Below are 21,984 nucleotides of genomic sequence, written 5' to 3'. Positions count from 1 at the left end.
GAAGAATTATATTGTCCAAGTAAACTTTAAAAGTTGGTAGTTCTTATTAAAATAAAACATGTTTCAAATAAGAATGTGGGTTGTTAGTTCAGCTATTTTTCTCTGTGACAGTAGGAATTAAATAGGGTCAGGACTTCGCTGGTGATCCAGTGGTTGAGACTTCGAGCTTCCCCTGCATGGGGAACAGTTTCCTTCCATGCTCCACAGCATGGGCAAAGGAAAAAGAAATAGGATCGTATTATCACTTGCTCTAGAAATGGCTAAATCAGTCATAATTCCAGGTTCTCCTGGTTTTCTTTGTCTTTCTCCTTCACACCATGTCATCTTTTACCCCCTCCCCTCCCATGTTAGTTAGCTAGGGGATGTGAGAGCCACTGTATGTTAAGTTTGTCATTGCTAGTCCTGAAAACACAAGTGAGACTAAAAATAGGCCCTGTTCATGTATTTACAGTCTCTGCTAGGTTTAGGTGCAAAGTTACTTTTAACAAGAGACAAAAGTATTTGGGTCAAGATTAAATTCCTCTAGGGTAGATGAAGTATAAATGCCTTCTCTAACTTTAGCAGTTAGTTCATTGGTAGTAGATAATGTTTACTATAATGTTTTCAGTAGATTTAATGTAATTTAATTAATTTAATTAATTTGTTTTGCAAAACTCTCAAAATAACAGTTGCAGCATTGTCTATCATGAAAAAATAGGAATAATCTCAATGTTCCAATAATATGAGAATGACTAATACTAATAATACTATAGCCATTCCATATATCATTCAGCCTTTTAAAATTATAGTTATGGAGACAGTGTTGCAAAAGAAAACAATCCTTTTGACAAAATGTTATGTAGAGAACAGGAGTAGAAAATTATATACATGTGATGGCAACAGCAACTCAAGGTATTTATGTACAAGTAGAGTTTATATAAAAGTGGATAGTTTAATAAGAGAATAATGGGATTACCCTGATTTTCAGATTTCCTATAATACTATGTTATCATGATGAAAGATTAGAAATCAGTGTAGAAGTCTCAAGAATTGCTCTCCTTAGGGTTCTCGTGTGTGTGTGTGTCTCTGTGTGTCCGATGATTGATCAGCAAGCATTGGTATTTTCTTTCAGTTGCTGGCAATGCTGTTTAAGAAGAAACGCTCCCTTCTTAACAGCCACATTCTCCATCTCACATTTTCCTTGGTGGGAACTGTTGACAGTGGACATGAGACCTCCATTATTCCAAATTCAACAGCTTTCCAGGATCTACTTTGTGATTTTGAAGTATGTAGATAAACACTAACTGGTAATACATAATCAATGAACTGATTCCTTATTTGGTGTATTTATAGAGTTAACTATGAAAGAGTTTTCTAAGACATGTTTTTGTTCTATAATTTTATGATGCTCACGTTAACGTCATTAGTAAAACATACAAAACAGAGTAGTGATTGTGCTTTTTACCAGCGATAATCCATGGTACCAATAGTATAACAGTGAAATGGTGTAATGCATATACCTAACTATAGTCAATTTGCTGTTGCCATTGGCATGACATGAGGCAGACGCATTTTCAGCAAAAAAAAAATTTTGGTTACTAATAGCTGTATAGTGAAATATTCATTTCAGCAAAATAACAAGATTTTTATTTCTACTGACTTACTACCATAATAGCTTCCACTTTGTCCTCTCAAGGCACCACTTAATCACGCATATTCTTTCTGTCTTTAATTTCTTGTTCACAGCACTTTGCACTCACATCACTATATAAAATCTCCTCCCGCAAGACTGGAGGCTTTACAAGGGCAGAGATCATGTCTGTCTGCATCTTTGTATCCCTACAGCCCAGAATAGTGTCTAGTACTCAAGAGTTTGCTGTGATGTCTGGCCCTAAATCATCTTTGTAACTTTCATAAGCTCCATCTTGTCAGTTGTTTTAAAGACTGTGTGGCATAAATGTTGTACTGAAACTTTATATGGAAGCTTATTAGCAGCACCCCTCTAAATAAAAATTCATGGCTCTCCTCTGCTCTTGGTACCCCAGCCTCCACAGCATATGATACTGCGTTTCCATGTTTCCATTTTCTCGCATGTCCTCCTCTTGTCAGCTTTTAGGCATCACTCACCTGCCTCTTTATCTTATTCACTACTTTCCCCATCATTTTCTGGTGATGGAATTTTCATTTTGTGGTTGTTTAGTCGGTAGGTCATTTGCGACTCTTGTGGCCCCCTGGACTGTAGTCCACCAGGCTCCTCTGTCCATGGGATTTTTGAGGCAAGAATTCTGGAGTGGGTTGCCGTTTCTTTCTTCCTGATGCAAGGATGGAACCTGTGTCTCCTACGTAGTATGAAATTTTCATTACTTTGAAAAGTGTCCATCTTCACTTCTTTATCCTTTCCCTCTGTGGTGTTCTTTTTCCTTTAGATTCTCACCCAGCCCCACAGGCTCATGTCTACGGAGACTTGCAAACCTAAATCTTTAGCTTAATATCTGAATCCAGACGTATTTCTAACTTCTTCCTAAATGTTTCCATTTCCGTGTCCCAGCAACACCTGCACTGAACGTAACATCCTTTCCCCAAGTTAGTTCTTCCTTTGAACCTCTGTTTCTATTAGTAGCACCACCAATTCTCCCATTCAGTGAGACTTGAAATTGAAAAATGAGCTTCCTCCTTCTTCAGTGTTTATAAACAGCACAAATTAAGGCAGATTCTGCTTCCGCATTTCATGTGTCCTGTGTTTTCTGTTTCTCCTGCTACATCCTAATCCAACCCCTAATCAGTTCTCCTCTTACTGAAATAGCGATCACTTCTTTTCCCCTTTCTTCAGTCCGTTTTACATGTTTTTTCACCTCATTCTTTCCAAGATATAATCATGTAACTTATTAAAAATTTTCAGTGCTCTGTCCTACACAGTAAAGTACACATTTCTCAGCCTGATATTCCAAATTCTAATACACAAAACTCTCGTTTTATTAGAAAATAATTATTTAATATGTTTGAGCCCAGCACTGTATTAGGTGCTGCTGCTGCTAAGTTGCTTCAGTCATGTCCAACTCTGTGTGACCCCATAGATTGTGCAGCCCACAGGCTCCCCCATCCCTGAGATTCTCTAGGCAAGAACACTGGCGTGGGTTGCCGTTTCCTTCTCCAATGCATGAAAGTGAAAAGTCAAAGTGAAGTCGCTCAGTCGTGTCCGACTCTTGCGACCCCATGGACTACAGCCTACCAGGCTCCTCCGTCCATGGAATGCAAAAATAAAAGAGTCCATGCCTCAAGGCATTTAGTGCATTAGATGAGAAAAGCAAATAGACAGTAAAAAATTTGTGAAAGCATGGAGATAAAGGTATGCAGAGGGTTTCCTTTGTGGCTCAGTGGTAGAGAACCCACCTGCCAGTGTAGGAGATATGGGTTCAATCGTTGGTTCGGGAAGATCCCCATGTTACGGAGCGACTGAGCCTGTGCACCACAGCTACAGAGCCTATGCTCCAGAACCCACATGCCACAACTACTGAAGCCCGTGCGGCCTGTGTTCTGCAACAGGAGAAGCCATCACAGTGAGAAGTCTGCACACCCCTACAGAGGGTAGCCTGTGCTCACCGCGACTAGAAAGCCTGCACAGCAACAACCCACTGCAACTAAAAAAGAAAAAACGAGGTCACGATAATTCTACCATCTCTGTCATTTCTGGGCCTATTTGTAATGATTTTTTTTTCTCTTACTTATGACTCATATTTTCCCTTTTATTTGCATACTTGGTAACTGTTGATCAGATGCTAACTTTTACATTGTTGATTGGTAAATTTTACTTTGTTTTCTTAGCGAGGCTTTGCTCTGGCATTGCAGTTTTGAAACATCTTTTTAAGCTTTGTTTGGATGGACTTTCATTCATCCTTAGTGGTTATTTAGCCCTCCTACTAAGGTATTACACTTCTGAGACCTCTTCCCAACCTTCCCATGTATTTTGAAGTCTCTACACAGGTTGGTGGGAGTGCAGACCAGTCCCAGCCCTTTGTGAGTTTTAGGAATTGTTTGTGATGCTGCCTTGCATTGGTTATTTCCAGTTTTGGACCTACACAGGATTCCTGCCATACAGTTTTTGTATCCAGTAATCATTCTATTCAGTATGTTATATTCAGTATTCACTAATAGTGTTCAGTCATTGAGCCCAGAGAGATTTTCTGTAGATCTTGCCTTTCTAGTTGTTTACTCTAGGAGAGTTATTTTTGTAGCAATTATCTCTGTATGAACAGAAACAGAAGTCCCATATAACAGCAGTTTTATAGTGTGACAGCAAGTAAAAACTAAGAAAGTGGCTATATTCAATTAATTTATCTAATTTGTCTAAGTGGAATAAGTTATATGTACTGCATTTGTGTTTATTGGGTTGCGATTTGGGGTATTTTTTAACCCTAAATATACCACTGTTGTTCATTTTTATTTTAGGTCTGGCTCCATGCTCCATATGAACTTCATCTCTCGCTATTTGAACACTTTATTGAATTGCTCACAGAGTCCAGGTATTGGTTGATATCTAAATTGTTAGTTGTTCAGTTACAGAAGTGATGCCAGTATAGTGTATAAAATCTTCTTTCTCTTACAGTGAAGCTTCAAAGAATGCCAAGTTGATGAGGGAATTCCAGCTAATCCCAAAGCTGCTACTGACTCTTCGAGATATGTCTCTATCCCAGCCTACCATTGCTGCTATTAGTAACGTGCTGAGCTTCTTACTGCAGGGATTCCCCAACAGCAATGATCTACTCAGGTAGTGAAAACTTCTGTGTTCATCGGTTTGTTCACTGAAAGTACCAATGAGATTAAGATGATCGAGGTGAATGTAATTGCTTCCTATGCCTGGATAATACCTTCAGAGTTAATACTATTCAGGATACTTGTAGATCATGGAAAATAGGCATGTATCTTGCAAACCAGTTGTTGCCACTAGTGACTAATAGAATTCTGGGAGAATGGGTGTGAGAATTAGTTCAGTAAGACTGTTTGTCCTGGACATAAAAGTGTTCAGTGTAGGAATTCCTGGTCCCCAGCCCTCTTCCAAGACCAGGCTTTGCTGCTGCTCAAGGGTATGTGCAGGAACACACATGCACATGCGTACACATCTGCAGTGGACATGCCGTGTCTTTTGTATTTGATCTTTATCACCCAAACTGATGATAGTATGTTACTGTTGCATATTCATACCTTTTCTTTAACATGAGTGTTATTTTGCTGCTAATGTGAAATATGGCTTCAGGCACATTTATGGAGTATCTATAGAGCAGTTATAATAGGCACTTGAGAATTCTCATCTTGGCTAGAAATGGGAGAAAAAAACTACCTAAGTTATTTTCCAAATAGAAAATTGCTTTTAACTGCACTTAATCACCTCTTGTCATGTTACTGCTCAAGTATTACAGATGACATCACACTCGCTGACTAGGGTAATCCCAGTAAAGTAGTCTCCAATTGGTGCAGCATGTAAATCACTCACTTTATATTCAGTTACCTTGAAAGCATTTTTTTTTTAAACTTGGCAACAGATCTAAAACTGGAGTTGAAAGGTTAATTTGGAGATTGTCATTATTAGTAGTAATATTTATTTAGGTCTTATCCTGGTATTATGATGATTACTTTGCTAAAATTTTCGCTGTAACCTATCCAGGCTTTTATTTTTCTCTACATTACAGATTGAGAAATTAAAGCCCTGAGAGGTTAAGCTACTTGCCCCAAGTAACATGATTAAAAACTGATAGAGCTAGGATTTTAATCTTACCCGTATTTTCAAAACCCAGACTTAACTATTAGGCTACAGTAGATCCATATAGGTAATGTTAGGACATTTTTATTTGAGACCATACTGCTGAATTTTTGAAATAATTTGGATAGGTGCATTAAAGGACTCATATTTCTGATGAAGTTTTTTTTTCCCTGTATGTATTTTAAAACATTAGAGCATATTAATGTTAATTGTTCTAGTGTTAATTGCAACAGTTCTAGGGGAAGCAGCTGAAACACAGTCACATAAAATCTATAAAAGATCAGTTAAAATAAGAAGTGTTCTCTTGGTTTTCATTTCTTTGTTTTTTTATTTCTTAGTGTCCTGTTTGTTTTGAAGAGAGAAAAAATAAAATCTATAACCTCCTTTTTCTTGTATTAAAAGGTTTGGCCAGTTCATTTCTTCTACTTTACCAACCTTTGCAGTTTGTGAGAAGTTTGTAGTTATGGAAATAAACCACGAAGAGAAGCCTGACACTGGTGAGTCAGTTCTGGAGCTTGGAACCTAACTACTGTGCCTTCTTCTGACACAAGTTAGACCTGAATTGTATGACACTGTTATTTTACCTTTCTCGTTGAATTACTTTTCTTGGTCTTTCACAGACGTATTGTCTTAGACCAAGCCTCTACAATACACAGAAATACAGAATTACCTACAAATTTAATAAGGGCGTGAATTTGCTTTAAAAATAAAATCTTTCCAATTTTTACAAGATTTATAGCAATGTTCCTTTAAACAATAAATTCTTCCGGTATAATTTTTGAACCTTATTTTTTTTTAATTTATATAAATCTTCAGAAACACAGATTCTTACCAAAGTGAATTGTATCTGTATTACTGTTATTTTAATTTCCCTGTTAAATATTTAATAATCATTGAAGGAGAGAACATTTTACTAGAATCATGTAAGTGTAAAACAAAATTTTTGTAAGTTGTAATTCCTGAGCCAATGACAACCACTTTTTTTTAATGAACTTTCCTCCTTTGAAGCATATTTTTCCCTTGCTCGAATGTAGTTTTCCTATCATGTATTGTAGATTGGGAGTTGTGCTTGGAAAACACTAAAAGGACCTTTTAAATTAACCTGTGATTAAATTCACAGTATTTTACATTTATTCAGCATTATTTACATCATTATCCTGTTACATTCTTCCCCAGTCATGTCACATAAAAGAGTTCCTTTAAAACTCTCACAACCCTATCCATCTGGGAGTTCTCTTCCAAACTGGCTATATCATTCAGAGCACAGCCTCTCTGGTGCTTCATGAGTAAGAAGAGAAAGTGGTCTAATTATGTTTTTCAAAGGAGAAACTAAGAGATTTGAGAGGCTAACTTCCTGCAAATCACAGAGCAGAACATATAAAGCTGGTAACCACCTACTTCCTACTCATTTGGAACAAAGTTGGTATTTCTTTGGGTAAAGCAAAGTAGCAGTGGGTGAGAAGCATATAGATCAAATCAATGGGTAATGCTTGTTTAGTGCTTAGTATTTTCCAGACAATTTTAATTGCTCTATGTAATCTTATAACAACCCTGTGAAATGGGTCCTGTTATTACCAGTTTTACAAAAAGTGAGGAAACTGAGGTCTAGAAAGATTAAATAAAAGCAATTTACTGAGATCGCATCACTGCATTTAAACTATAGTAGTCCAAACCAGCATGCTAAGCTTTTAACCCCTGCGTTATTCTACCATATATTCGAAGATTATTTCCAGGTTCTGAATTAATATAAGCTGAGTAAATAGGAATTGAAAGGAGACTACTGTTAAAATCTTAGTGGACCTGTGTAACATGTTTATTTCTCAAGTATAAAAAAATGATATAGGAAAAGTATTTCTCTAGTCTCCATACTGGACATTGAGATCAATAACTACAACTCTAAACCAACATTCTAAGCTTTTAACCACTGCGTTGTTCTATCAATTCAATATACAAGGATTATTTCTAAGTTCTGAATTAATATAAACCAAGTAAATAGGAATTAGAAAGGAGAGTACTTTAAAATCTTTGAAAGTATAAAACAGATTTATTTCAAGTATTAAAAAAGACACAGGAAAAAATATTTCTGTAGTCTCCATATTTCTTGCTGATCATTGAATTCCGTAACTACAGCTAGTGTTATAAAAAAAAAATGTTTTTTATGAGAGCATAGTAGCAGGGATGTATAAATTAGGAAAATTTTCTCTTGATCTGCCAAGCTGATTAGATTAGTGTTCTTCTTATCAATTCATTGCCATTTGAAAAACTAGAGAAAGCCAAAAGGATTTGCAGGTCTTGTTAGTCTATGACATTAATTATTTGTGTGGACTAGACTGTCTTACGTATAGTTTCCCAAAAATTAAAACCATAATTTTTTTCTTTCAAATAGTTTATACAGTCTTCAGGATACACCTACAAACAAGTGATTTAAATAATGCTGAACAATGATACAATAATTAATGCAAAATAAAATAAATAGCATGAAAGGGCAGTGCAGTGGGGAGTAAACCATCAGTTTGAATGGGAAGAAGTCAACCTGAAAGTTTCATTGAGTTCATTGTTTAAAACTGTATCTGAAAATTAGGGGAAACATAACTGACAGTGAAAAAACTAGGCATAAAAACCAAGGAGAATTTCTGTGTAGATTGTCATTTTATCGAAAGAAAAAACTGAAAGGAAGTAATGCCTTAGTCAGTGTAAGTTGTGTGGTATGCCTTCAATAAGGCGATTTGTAAATTACCAGTCGTTTGCCTGCTAGAAGGGGAGGGAATCTCGAGTTGCCCTTGGTAAACTTAAAGCACCCTCCCCAGTGATTAAGTCACTAAATTAACATTTTAAAAGACAAGTGTTTAAGGGTAAAAATGGTCCCATGCCCGAGCAAGTAAAAGCATATAACCTTGGTCATTCAATTTTAGCCTGAGCTTCAATTATATATTAGAGAAAAGGAGGCATGTTTATTGTGACTTATTAACCTACAGCTGGATGTGGCAGAGTTGGGCCTGGAACACTCAGCCATGGATCCCAGGCCCTGTGCTTCCAGGACTACCCACTGAGAGCCAGAGGCTTCCTGCCTTCCTCCCTTCCTTCCCCAAGTTCTCTGGTACATTTCTGTGCCTTTCCCTCTGGTCTGTGCTATTTAAGTCTAGCTTTCCTTTATGTATTATAATTATTGAATAATTGATGCTTCCTCTTTTCATTTTTAAATTTGAAAAAATTAGCTATTTAAAAAGGAACTAGAAATTAAGGATTTGCATTGTTATTTTTGTTCATGTGATCCTTATTTGATCACTTTGCCCTATAAGTACAAGAAAGGAATATTAATATAAAAAAGGGTTCACAGTCTTTACTGTCCCTTTTTTAGATAAACTTTCGTGATGGCTCAGACAGTAAAGAATCTGCTTGCAATGCAGGAGAGTCTGGTTCAATCCCTAAGTCAGGAAGATTCCCTGGAGAAGGAAATGGCAACCCACTCCAGCATTCTTGCCTGGAAAATCCCATGGACAGAGAAGCCTAGTGGGCTATAGTCCATGGGATCACCAAGAGTCAGATACCACTGAGCAGCCAACACATAAGTAAATGAACAGTTTTAATGATTTTAAAGAGAAACGTTTAATAAACCCTTTTTTTGTGTTCATTGTAGTGGAAAGTACTCAGAGAAAATGTTTTCTGAAAGATATATTTCAGTGATATTTCCTAGACCAGTGTTGGATATTTTAATCCTAGTTTACCTGCTAGGGCAATTTAATGTATTTCTTTTCGTTGCAGGAACTGAAGAAGAGTTTGGAGGTCTTGTATCTGCTAATCTTATACTTTTGAGGAACAGACTGCTGGATATCTTACTAAAACTGGTTTACACATCTAAAGAAAAGACAAGCATTAATTTGCAGTAAGTAAAATCTTTTGAGAATTGATGGTAATTGTTGATTTTACTAGTTAATTCATTATAGACAAAAGAAAGATTTGCCTTTGATTTGTTTTTAATTTATTTTTTAATTGGAGTATAATTGCTTTACAGTGTCATGTTGGTTTGTGCTATACAGCTACATGAATTAACTATAAGTATACATCTTGTTTGCTGCTGACTTTTAATAGATTTCTTTTTAAAACCCTGAAATTCATAGTATCTCAAGGACAAAAGCTGGTCTTAGTTTTCTTTTTAATTTGAAATCCCAATCCTTGAAATTAATGTTTTGTTTAATCCATCTATCTGAATAGAGCTTGTGAAGAGCTGGTCAGGACGCTGGGTTTTGACTGGATTATGATGTTTATGGAAGAACACTTGCATTCTACCACAGTCACAGCAGCCATGCGGATTCTTGTTGTCCTACTGAGTAATCAGTCTATTCTCATCAAGTTCAAGGAGGGACTCAGTGGTGGAGGCTGGCTGGAGCAGACAGATTCCGTCTTAACAAATAAGATCGGAACTGTATTAGGTATGAGACTTTTATAGTGGGCTGCTTTGAAATGAGCTTTGTGTTGTATTTTTAAATTTTAGGTAAGCTTATACTGTTTGATTTATCTAACAACCATTAAGAGTCAAGAACTTTAATGACAGAATGAAAAGCATAAAATTAAAAAAAAATTTTTTAATTGCAAGTCAAACTGAAGTCAGAGACAGGATATCAAGATGTGAAAACTCAAGTAATTGTCTTATGATTTCTTTTTGTTTAGTTTCCTTTCTGACCTATAAGTAAATAATTTACAAATTATCAGAATGGAATTAATAGTAGCAATCAATAATTTGTGTGCTTATTCCTTGCCAGTTTCACTTTTCATTTTCATAGTAACTTCTCTTTACAGTAACCCTAGGAGATATAAATACTGTCATACCCATTTTACAGATGAGAAGTCAAGGCATAGGGGTAATGTCACTTGTCAGCTAAGAAGTGTCAAAATCTGAGTCCAAGTCACTCATCCAAAGCCCATGGTTCTAACAGTTATGTTATATTACCACTCAAGATTTAAGCTCATCAGAATGTCAGCCAAAGCTCCTTACTCTCTGCTCACTGACTCTACCCTGTTTGCAACATTGAACTGAGCATTTAAATAATAATAGAAAATTATGGTTTCCTATATTAGATTCATGTGAACTAATATATACATTCCTATTCATATTAATGATCTTATTTTGTAAAATGCATATTTAATACAATGTTTTTATTGAAAATTATGGTCATTTAGTTTGTAAGGTATTTTAAGATTATGTTTATGACATTACAATTTAAAATCATATATAATTATATTCTGCAGTAAGCACTAAGAATAACTATTTACCCTTGTCAGATGGAAAAATTTGGGATCAGATTTTAATATGTAATTTGTCTGTTAAGAAAAAAATGTAAAAGTATCAATACCTTGGTGTAACGTGCTGTCAAATATTAAAACAAATGGTAGGAAGAAAGAGCTTACACTTATTTTTATTGTTATTTGACAAGTGAAAAATGTCTGAAGGAACTTTGTGAGTGATAAGGAAACAAATTCAGAAATTCACTGTGAAATGATTTCTCAAGAAAATGAGCTCCTTTAAAATAAATATTTTTTATTATTATCATTATAGAGACTTTTATCAACAGTTTTGTAGCAAGAAATGTAGTTTATTGACCTTATTGGTAGGTAGTAGCTACTAAGAGAATAAACAACAAAAGGCATAATTCAGTGTGAGTTCTGTAGAATTCTGTGGGAGTTTTTTTAATGCTGACTGACAACGCTGCTTCTCATTGGAAGCCAAAATAACACCCAGGTTTCACCTAGCACTTTGTGATTTGCAAAATTCTTTAACATATGTCATGTCATTTACTGTCATGATTCCAGACACAAGTATATGTATTTTATGTTATATAAGTTATATTTTATAGGAAAACCTAATGAGTATAAATTAAGAATTAATTCCTCTCTAATTAGGAAAGTAAGACTGCTAAATACATAAGGTCTCTGAGTCAGAGAGTAATATTTCTGGGTATCTGTCTTCTGTCAATTCTGTGGGTTTTTTCCTGTCCTGTACCACTTCAGTAATATTAGGATCTGACTAACCAAACCTCATGTCTGAGAACTTATTTGTCCTTCCTTGACACCTCCTGTACATTACATATGCTACTTTGGTTCTAAAAGAGGAATCTAGGTATTTAAGTTTCATTTAAACTCAATTCAATTTAATATCATTTTCTCTGAATATCTATCTGATACATGCATACATACTTGTGTACGTGTACAGAAATTTATCTCTATATATTGATATATCGTCTCAGTGGATTCTGTTTCTCTTTGAGCTGATGAACAGTATGTTTTTGAATGTTTTACTCACATTTATTAGTTTCATCAATTTTTTCTTTTTATACCTTCCATATGTAGCTGTAGCCTCAGTTCAGTTCAGTCACTCAATCACATCCGACGCTTTGCAACCCCATGGACTGCAGTTCACTAGGCTTCCCTGTCCTTCACCAACTCCAGCTACATCAGCTATAGCTTAAATCTAAATTAATACTCAGTTGTTAAAAACATATTAGATACTCCTTAAGATCAATTATAGGGTAGAAATAGAGTGTGAAAATTTGGGAAGGAAAATAAATGCTAGCATTGCTTTTCATTTAGGACCTATAGTTTGATCAAAATTTATTTTCCTATTTAATGTATAAAATACCACTTTGTTTTTTGATATCTTAAGGCTCAGACTTTTTTTTATATTTCTGATTTCATTTAGAATTTACTGCAAATGAATATCACCCAGTATTCCTTATGCAGCTGGGTTTTTTGGAACGTAGTGATGTTATTAAGAGGACCAAGGGAGATCAGGGCTTCCCAGGTGGCACTAGTGGTAAAAATCCCACCTGCCAATGCAGGAGATGGAAGAGACTTGGGTTTGATCTATGGGTCAGGAAGATCCCCTGGAGGAGGGCATGGCAACCCACTCCAACTCCAGTATTCTTGCCTAAAGAGCCCCAGGGACAGAGGAGCCTGGTGGACTACAGTCCATAGGATCGCAAAGAGTCAGACAGGACTGAAGCGACTTAACACACACACGCAAGGGAGACCATGTAACTTCACAGGCTCCATTGGGCCACAGGTCCTAGCACCACCCCTCATTAACTTCATGACTGAACAAATTGCATATTTTCCACATTATATTAAAGGATAATAGCAATTTCTTGCTCACATGCTCATTGTTTAAGAAATGAGACGATATATGAAGAGTTTGGTAAATTGCTATACAACTTTTTTGTTAATTAGAAGAACATATACTCCAGAGGATTAATTAATATCACACTGAGCAATTTATTTGGACTCTTTAAAAAGCCATCTAGACACAAATTTCTCTTTCATTATTTTAAATAGTAGCAAGTATATGCTACTTTCTTAGAAAAAAGAATTTGGGGGAAAACGTGGATATTCATTGAAATAAAAATTGCTTCAAAATAAAAGTCAGTCTTTCATCTTTGGTTGCTATTTGTAAAAATTTTCCGTTGAACCTCTAGCCAATATTCCTTCTGTGCTGAGCAGTGTACTAGGGGTGGGGTTGGTGAAAGAACTAATTGAGTTATTTCCCCAAATTACCTATGTAACAGAGGAAGCAGGATTGATGGAAAGGCTGGTGCTATAAACCACACAGATAAGTAGTTATCTCCTGGCAGAGCTGTGCTTCTAGAACACACTTTGGATGTCCAGATACCCACAGTCGCAGTGGGCCCAGATTTGCTGTCCCTTGGCCAGCAGACTTTCCCGCACAGTTACAGATTATGCAAGGAAAGATTATTTTGTATATTCATTTTGTCCTCTCTCTAAATTTGTAGGTCATTTAAGGCTAATTAGTTCATAATATTCAGGACAAATGAAATATACTAACTCTACTATGGCTATCATGTTTTTAAGTTACATTTTTAGTAGTCTCCTACAATCTGGCTACTTTTTAAATATTGCTTTTTTCTTAGGAATGTTAGAGCTCTTTGGAGGTCATTCTTGGTTGATGTTTTCTTCCTTTTCTTTTTTTTTTTTAAATTATTTGGCCATGCCCCCTCCCCACCTCCTCCCCCCTACACACTGCCCCTGGCAGCTGGGATCTTACTTCTGCAACCAGGGATTGAACCCATTCCCCCTGCATTTGAAGCACAGAGTCTTAACCAAGTCCCTGGATGTCATTCTTTTAATGAGTAGAATTTATCTTACCTCTTGTATCTGACTGCCTCAACTATGTTTTAAGACCTAACTCTTTGTGACTCCATGGACTGGAGCCCACCAGGCTCCTCTGTCCATGGTATTCTCTGGGCAAGAATATTGGGGTGGGTAGCCATTCCCTTCTCAAGGGGAACTTCCCAACCCATGGATGGAATCTGGGTCTTGTGCACTGCAGGCAGGTTCTTTGCTATCTGACCCACCAGGGAACCCCTATCCTAATACACAGATTTCCCAAAGTCAAAGAGAAAGTAAAACTTCTGACTGGAAGATTAATTCCAAAGTCGAGTAGTTAATTGCTTATGTTAATATGAATGTCCAAGATGGAAATGTCACATACTGACTTACTCCTTTCTGTGTAAATGTAACATGGTAATCAATGACTAATTTCATCCTTCTTGTTGTATTTCCTCTTAGGATTCAATGTGGGCAGGAGTGCTGGCGGACGATCAACTGTCAGGGAGATTAACCGGGACGCCTGTCACTTTCCTGGCTTTCCGGTTCTTCAGTCATTCCTTCCTAAACACACTAATGTCCCTGCTCTCTATTTCCTCCTCATGGCATTGTTTCTGCAGCAGCCCGTTAGTGAGCTGCCTGAGAACCTGCAGGTCAGTGTGCCTGTCGTCAGCAGCCGATGTAAGCAGGGTTGCCAGGTAGGAATTACCTAGTCGGGTGTAAGTGTAATTACATTTGCCAAAAACTCACTGCAGGCTGTTGAGTTCATTACAGTAAAAACCAACTGGTCCCATCCCTATCTCACATTTGGGATTTGACTGGGGTCATAGAAATCTGAAAATACTGTAGAAAATTTTCCCAAAAAGAAGTTCTGTGTTCCTGCTGTTCTTTTTCTCTTTATGATTATTCTGTGTGATTATATACATGGGAAGATTTTGGATGATATTTTAATGATGATCAAAAGAATTCGAGTAATGTGATTTTATCTAGAAATATAATTTAATTTCTGTAGAATTAAAAACAAAGGAAGTAATGTGCATTCCACAAATTGGGTAGGTATGAAAGGATTTTTAGTGCAAATTCTGGTTAGAAAAGTGTTTCTGAATTCTTAATGATAGGTAATGTCCACATTAGGAAAACAGTAAGTCTTTACCTGATTTTCTAATCTTAAGACTATGTGTGTATCTATATATAGCTTATGTTTGTAGTACTGCAGAGATGTAGGAATTTAGTCTTAAACTCAATTACACTTCTATAATAATCCCAAGATGCTATTCAAATCAGCCATAGTAATCGACAAAATCTTTTAAAAGAAAACACTGTCTGTACCCTTACATTAAATCATGCTACAGATGCATGAGCAAAGCAGAGTTTGGTTACAGACACCATAGTCAAAATGTTATATAAAACTACTATGAATAAATCTCCTCAAACTGACTTTTATTTGGTCAAATCTTAATCTATATGTAATCTAAAAGTGAATTAGAACATTGCTGAGAGTGGGGTATGAGGAGTGAGTTCACTGTGCTTTTTGAAGAGATCCTGCTTAAAGCCATTAATTCTTTAATTTCATCACCTAGCTAATTATTTTCCTTAGGAAAAAAAAAGAAAAGGATGTTTTTAACATAGATAACTAGGACACTGATGCATAAGATTCACTTTGTCTTATAAGTGTGAAAATGAGTTTTAAAACATAGGAGGGAAGAGCATTAAGTCTCTATCTCTTCTTCATTGCTCACTTTGAAAGAAACTAATTTCAAAGAAATTTTAGAACATTAGAACTTGTGAGGGTCTCTATCGAGAAAAATTGACAGTACCTAATCCTGATTCACTTTCACCTCTGCAGTTTGATTTAGATTCCATCTGGACCTTTATCTTTGGAGTTCCTGCCTCCAGTGGAACCGTGGTCTCGTCTATCCATAATGTGTGCACAGAAGCTGCTTTTTTGTTACTGGGCATGCTCCGAAGCATGCTGAATTCAGTAAGTCCCCAGAGACTCTGACACCTGTCGGTAATTCCTCCTGCCTGGGATTCCTTTATAATAGAGGAATCCTTTGGTAACCTAAGTCTTTATTTACTACGTGGTCTCTGGAACCTCACCCCCTCTGTTTTATTTAGTGTAAGGACAGACTGTGCAGTTGTTAAGATCCTGAACTCAGGAGTTGGATTCAACATCCCAACTCTGATCCTCCAGACATACTAACCTCATGTGCCTCAGCTTCCTTATGTATGAAATGATAATGAGGATAAAAGTTACCTCTTGGGACTCTTGTGAGGATTTATGAGTTAATATGTACACAAAGTGCTTACAAGTGTACCTGGTATAGAATACAAGCTTTATTAAGTGTTAACTGATGCTGTTAGTGCTATAAAACACATATTTCAGTGTATACATTTATATAATAAATATACTGTATTACATGCAATTGCAACAATATGTTACTTGAACTTTTAAAATCACTTCTATTTAGAGGCTCAAAATATTATCAGTGCAAGTTTTACTTTGTGTTTTCATTTTCTTTTAGTCATTTCTAACTTAGATATGAAGCATTGAAATAGTAAATGACAAAATTTGTGTTTATATCTCTCACAGGAATGCTGCAAATAATGATTTAAATTTTTTTTTTTTTTTTTTACAAAATTCAGGATCACATTGTAAGAGGAATTATTAACTAAACTCTTTGGATTACAAGTACCTGAAAAATCTGATTTTAGTCAAAACTGTTCTTATGCAATCTAAGAAAAGAACATTGCTATTAAATGTGTTAATTTAGAATGCTTTGGGATTCTGGTTTTGGTTTTTATTCATAAACAATAATAAAAATCTAAGCTGAAAAAAAAGACTCTCTGGGCAAGTATCAGAAGATAAACATTGTTCATATAGAGTCTTCTTTTTTTAGCATCATCATCATTATTATTGTGGTAATGCTTTTAAGGAAAAGAAAACTCTTGTGTGTCTCTTTTACTCTGTCTTCTACTACACCACTGCTTTACTTCTGACACTTTGAGTCACCAAGTATAAAGAAGATTTTGTCCCACTACCTGGGTGTTCCACCATTCAGTTCAGTTCTGACACTGTCTGCCAGGATAGAGCATCCAGTTCCACAGGTTAAGGGCTCAGTATCATAAGATACTCCCCTGCCCCACCTCCACCAATCCTGCCCCATTTCAAATGCCAGTCAGAAGTCCAGGCTGTTACCTGTGCTTCAGACTTACCAGTTATAAATCACAGGTTCCTGTGTCTCAGGAAAACATTTTACTTGCCAGATTACCAGTTTATTACAAAAGGTTAACTCCAGAACAGCCAGCTGGAAGAGAGGCATACGGCAAGGTGGGGAGGGAAGTGGAGCTCCACGCCTTCTCCGACTTGCTCTTCTCCCAGCACCTCCATGTGCCCACCAGTCCGGAAGCTGTCTGAAACCCATGAATCTTGACTTTTTATGGAGCTTCATTACACAGACATTAATTAAAGTCATTGGTCACTGGTGATTGAACTCTTCCTCCCTGTAGGCTGTGGAGGAGCAGATTAGGTTAATTTCCAACCTTCTAATCGCATGGTTGGTTCCCCTGGCAAGAGCCCATCAGCCTAAATTCAAGTGTGGTTGAAAAGGGCTCCTTATAATGAACAAAAGGAGGACAAAATGGCACCCCAATCCAGTATTCTGGCCTGGGAAATCCCATGGGCAGAGGAGCCTGGCAGGCTACCATCCTTAGGGTCACAAAAGTTGGACACAGCCCAAGTCAAGACGTAAGCCTGCATGTTTGTCCCCACGTGGAATGCTGGTCTTGAGAAATGAGAGAATAGCTGCTAAAGCACCACCACCATCTTGAACAAAAAGACACATGTATGACTCTTATCACTTAGGAAATGCCAAGAGTTTGAGGATCTCTGTGCCTGAAATGGGACAAAGACTAAATATACATTTCTTAGTATAAATCACAGTATCACAGTTGCATAATGGTTAAGAACACTGTTCTCATTTTTTATATGACAGTGTGAGACTCAAAAGGTGAAGTAACTTCCGCATTTTATCTTACTCCTTACTCTCTGGCACGATGGAGGATGGGGCGACTTTGATGGCAATACAGCCATGGTTGGCACCCACCACATTCATACTGATAACGCTGAATAATCAAAACCGTTGACTCCAGTTACTGAGCTGTGAGTACCCCAGTCCGTGTCAGTCGCTCAGTTGTGCCTGACTCTTTGCGACCCCATGGGCTGTAGCCCACCAGGCTCTTCTGTCCATGGGATTCTCCAGGCATGCATACTGGAGTGGGTTGCCATTCCCTTCTCCAGGGGATCTTCCGACCCAGGTGTTGAACCCTGGTCTCCTGCATTGCAGGCAGATTCTTTATCATCTGAGCTATCAGAGAAGCCCAGTGTGAGTACCCCAGTGAATAGAAGAAACATCCTCTCGGTTTCTAGGGGTGTCGCCTTTGTTTTAGCTTATTTCCCAATTTGTTGGCCTGTGTATTTACCCAGTGTATGGTTTATGAGAGTTTTGGACCATCGGTATATCAGGTTTTAGAAGAGTAGTGAGTAACTTGTAGCAGTGTCAGTGACTCTAACGTGCCGTCTCCTCTCCTGTCCCCTGGCAGCCTTGGCAATCAGAAGAAGAAGGATCTTGGCTCCGGGAGTATCCTGTGACCCTGATGCAGTTCTTCAGATACTTGTATCACAATGTCCCAGACCTGGCCTCCATGTGGATGAACCCTGATTTCCTGTGTGCACTGGCAGCCACGGTCTTCCCCTTCAACATCCGCCCTTATTCAGAAATGGTAGGAAAGGGGGAAGAAAATGTCAAAACTGGACTGCTCCAATTGTTAGCAGATTTTTTTTTTTTTTTGGCCAGTCTTTTAAGCCTCTGACTAAGTTATAGTTTTATAACTTTCTCCTCCACCTCTCGCATCATTATCTAGTGTCTGTCTCCAGACACACCCTTCATCTGCCTTCCCCTAAAATTTCAGCAGTGAACGCTACTTCCTGTTCTTATTTACCATATTCTTGTAAGTCTCTCATGAGTGACTTTCCTCTTCATGTAGCTGTGGATCCATTTCTTATTATGTGTGGCAATAGCTGAAGTGTTGTGAACTTAGATTACAGAGCTCTAATAGGACCAGATTTATTTCCACTTCATTTATCTCAGGAATTCGGCATCTCCTGGATTTAGTCTTTACAAACTAATTACAGGATTTGGTTGTCTTTATAAGAAATGAAATGCATGCTTGTCCTTTCCGTTCAACTTTTTCCATTTTGTTCAACTGTTATTTTTCATATTTTACACTAACTTAGTAGAGAGTTATTAGACTACTCATATATCATATGGGCTTCCCTGGTGGCTCAGACAGTAAAAAATCTGCCTGCAATGCAGAAGACCTAGGTTCTCTCTCTAGGTCAGGAAGATCCCCTGGAGAAGGAAATGGCAACCCACTCTGTATTCTTGCCTGGAGAATCCCATGGACAGAAGAGCCTGGCAGACTACAGTGGACTACAGTCATTGAGATCAGAGAGTCGGACATGACTGAGCGGCTAATACATGTATCTTATAGATACTTCTTTTGTCCTTTAAAACAAGCCCAAAAGACAGTTATTCCTCCATGGGACTTCAGAATTTCATGATGTTTCCTCCTTTTTCTCCTACTTACTCTAGACCCTGGAAGAAAGTACCTTCCTCATACTAATTTTTTTCTTCATGTAAAATGATGAAATAAATACTCATGCTAAAAATTGTGGGAACTTTTAGGAGAAAGACAAATATAGCACATGACCTTAATACTGTGGCTTGTTTATAACTTTAAAATCCACATTTTTGGTAAAAACAGGATTTTAGTAATAGCGCAGTGTTTTTTCCTTGTCAGCATCTTATAATCTGTCTTCTTGACCTTTCTTTTTCTGTCGACTCAAAATTGGTACTAGTTTTGTTGTTGTTTTATTTCATTTATTTGCTTTTTTTTTTTAACCTAAAAAATAGATCAGCCCTTGGGTACAATCATTAGTATGCCAGATCTTTATCTGAACTTCTGTAACACTTGGCTTCTCGGTAGGTATGTTTTGTAATATGCACATAAAATAGTCCTCGTTTTATTATTTAATTTATTTCAAGTACAGTTATCCACAGTAGAGATAAAAATTCAGCATAAAGCAGTTATATGGTTAGCGGCCAGTCAGTAGCTTGATATTAGAAAGAATGTGTATTGAGTAATCATGCCCTGTGGTGCCCGATTACCACCCTGATAGGAGTGTCTGAGTAAAGCCAAGTGAACTATGCGATGTGTTGAATAGTTTCATAGGAGGTTAATGTTGAAGCAAAATGCTGTTGGTGCTACAGTCTGGTTTTTAGGAAACATGGAAGTAAAAATACCAAATGAAATCAAATGTGACTAGGGTACGTTTCCTCTTGATTTTATTAGGTGACTGATCTCGATGATGAAGTTGGATCTCCAGCTGAAGAATTTAAAGCCTTTGCAGCAGACACAGGGATGAACAGAAGCCAATCAGAGTACTGCAACGTGGGCGTCAAGACATACCTGACCAATCACCCAGCTAAGAAATTTGTTTTCGACTTCATGCGGGTCTTAATAATAGACAACCTCTGTCTTACGCCTGCCAGCAAGCAGACTCCACTGATTGATCTTTTGTTGGAGGTAAAGACAAAGAGATGCACTTACACCTCTTAAATTGTTTTTATAGTGAGAGCATTAATAGCCAAGCAAATTTTATGCCAAATACCTTTCAGATTTCTAATTCCTCTGGGTTGTAAAGGCAGAACTTATCATGGGCTCTGGGAATTTTTTAATCCCAAGTGTGCTAATGTATATGCTATCAATTTGTTTCTTTTCTTTCTGTTCCTCTTGGCATGTCCTTTTTTTCTTAAAGATTTTTTTTAATGTGGACAATTTTTAAAGTCTTATTGAATTTATAACAGTTTTGCTTCTGTTTTATGTTTTGGGTTTTTGATTGGAAGACATGTGGGGTCTTAGCTCCCTGACCAGGGATTGAACCCGCACCCTCTCCGATGGAAGGTGAAGTCTTAACCACTGCACTGCCAGCTAAGTCCCTGCATGTCCTTAATTCAGTCCTTTATTGCCCTTTCCCTAGACCAGGAATTGACAAACTTTTCCTGTAAGGGACCAAATTGCAAATATTTTTAGATTTATGGGCTGTACAGTGTGTGACAACTACTTAACCTACCATTGCAGTTAGAAAAGCAGCCCCAGGCAATACATAAATGAGTGAGCATAGCTGTGTTCCAATAAAACTTTATATACAAGAACTAGCATAGGCTGAGTTTGGCTCAGGGACCCTAGTGTACCAGCTGCTTTCCCCCTAGTCTCATACAGCAGCATTGTCTCCTCAGCTTGTTAACTCCCTACTTCAGTCTGTCTTATGTATCACTTCTGGTATTACTGCTTTCAGTGTCCTATGGGGCTTAAAACATGGCACTCAATATGTGCTTCTTAAATTTTTCCTCCAGGCAGCAAACGTGTAGGGTGCTTGGTATCCAAACTCAGGCTGCTATAACAAACTACCCGAAAGTGGGTGGCTTCCATGGCAGGCAGTTATTTCTCACAGTTCTGGTGACAGAGAAGTCTGACATAAGGCTGCCTCCAGCTTGATCAGGTCATGGTGGGGGCCCTCTTCCTGCCTTATCGACGGCTGTCCTGCTCTCACAGGGCAGAGAAAGAGCTCAGGTGGTTCTTCATCTTCTTAGAAGGGTTTGAGTCCCCTCATGGGGGATCCACCCTCATGGCCTTCCCAGAGCTTCCCGGGTGGTTTCTCAGGGCTTTCCCGGTGGCTCAGTGGTAAAGAATCTGCCTGGCAATGCAAGAGACACAGGAGACGTGGGTTCACTCCCTGAGTCTGGAAGATCCCATGGAGAAGGAAATGGCAACCCACTCCAGTATTTTTGCCTGGAGAATCCCCATGGACAGAGGAGCCTGAAGGGCTACAGTCCATGGGGTCACAAAAGAGTCAGACATGACTTAGCAACTAAGCGTGCATGCATCGTGGCTCATCTAAACCTAATTACCTCCAGAAAGCCCTACCTTATAATATCCACACATTGAGGGTTAGGGTGTAACTTACGAATTTGAGGGGAGGGGACACAAACGTTTAGTCCTTGCACTTGCTC

At 37.6% G+C, this 21,984-nt stretch overlaps 1 protein-coding gene across 14 annotated transcripts in view; it reads left to right on the top strand.

Annotated features, from left to right (window-relative positions):
* Positions 1-21,984, top strand: part of WDFY3 (WD repeat and FYVE domain containing 3) — a 281,120-nt gene that overhangs the window by 180,576 nt on the left and 78,560 nt on the right. For 10 of the 14 annotated variants that reach the window (XM_069594596.1, XM_069594601.1, XM_069594594.1 and 7 more), the window contains 10 exons: positions 1,112-1,264; positions 4,426-4,499; positions 4,583-4,744; positions 6,137-6,231; positions 9,497-9,617; positions 9,947-10,164; positions 14,312-14,547; positions 15,696-15,830; positions 18,452-18,631; positions 20,264-20,497. In XM_069594596.1, coding sequence (XP_069450697.1) covers positions 1,112-1,264; positions 4,426-4,499; positions 4,583-4,744; positions 6,137-6,231; positions 9,497-9,617; positions 9,947-10,164; positions 14,312-14,547; positions 15,696-15,830; positions 18,452-18,631; positions 20,264-20,497 — 1,608 coding nt within the window. The remainder of the gene's footprint in view (positions 1-1,111; positions 1,265-4,425; positions 4,500-4,582; positions 4,745-6,136; positions 6,232-9,496; positions 9,618-9,946; positions 10,165-14,311; positions 14,548-15,695; positions 15,831-18,451; positions 18,632-20,263; positions 20,498-21,984) is intronic. The other 4 variants (XM_069594602.1, XM_069594599.1, XM_069594592.1 and 1 more) reach the window with 1 other exon arrangement.

Source organism: Ovis canadensis, chromosome 6 (assembly GCF_042477335.2).
Source record: "Ovis canadensis isolate MfBH-ARS-UI-01 breed Bighorn chromosome 6, ARS-UI_OviCan_v2, whole genome shotgun sequence".
In the NCBI taxonomy this organism is placed as follows: Eukaryota; Metazoa; Chordata; class Mammalia; order Artiodactyla; family Bovidae; genus Ovis; species Ovis canadensis.
The sequence above is the reverse complement of the archived record's forward strand: the minus strand, read 5'-3'. Positions and strand labels throughout refer to the sequence as shown.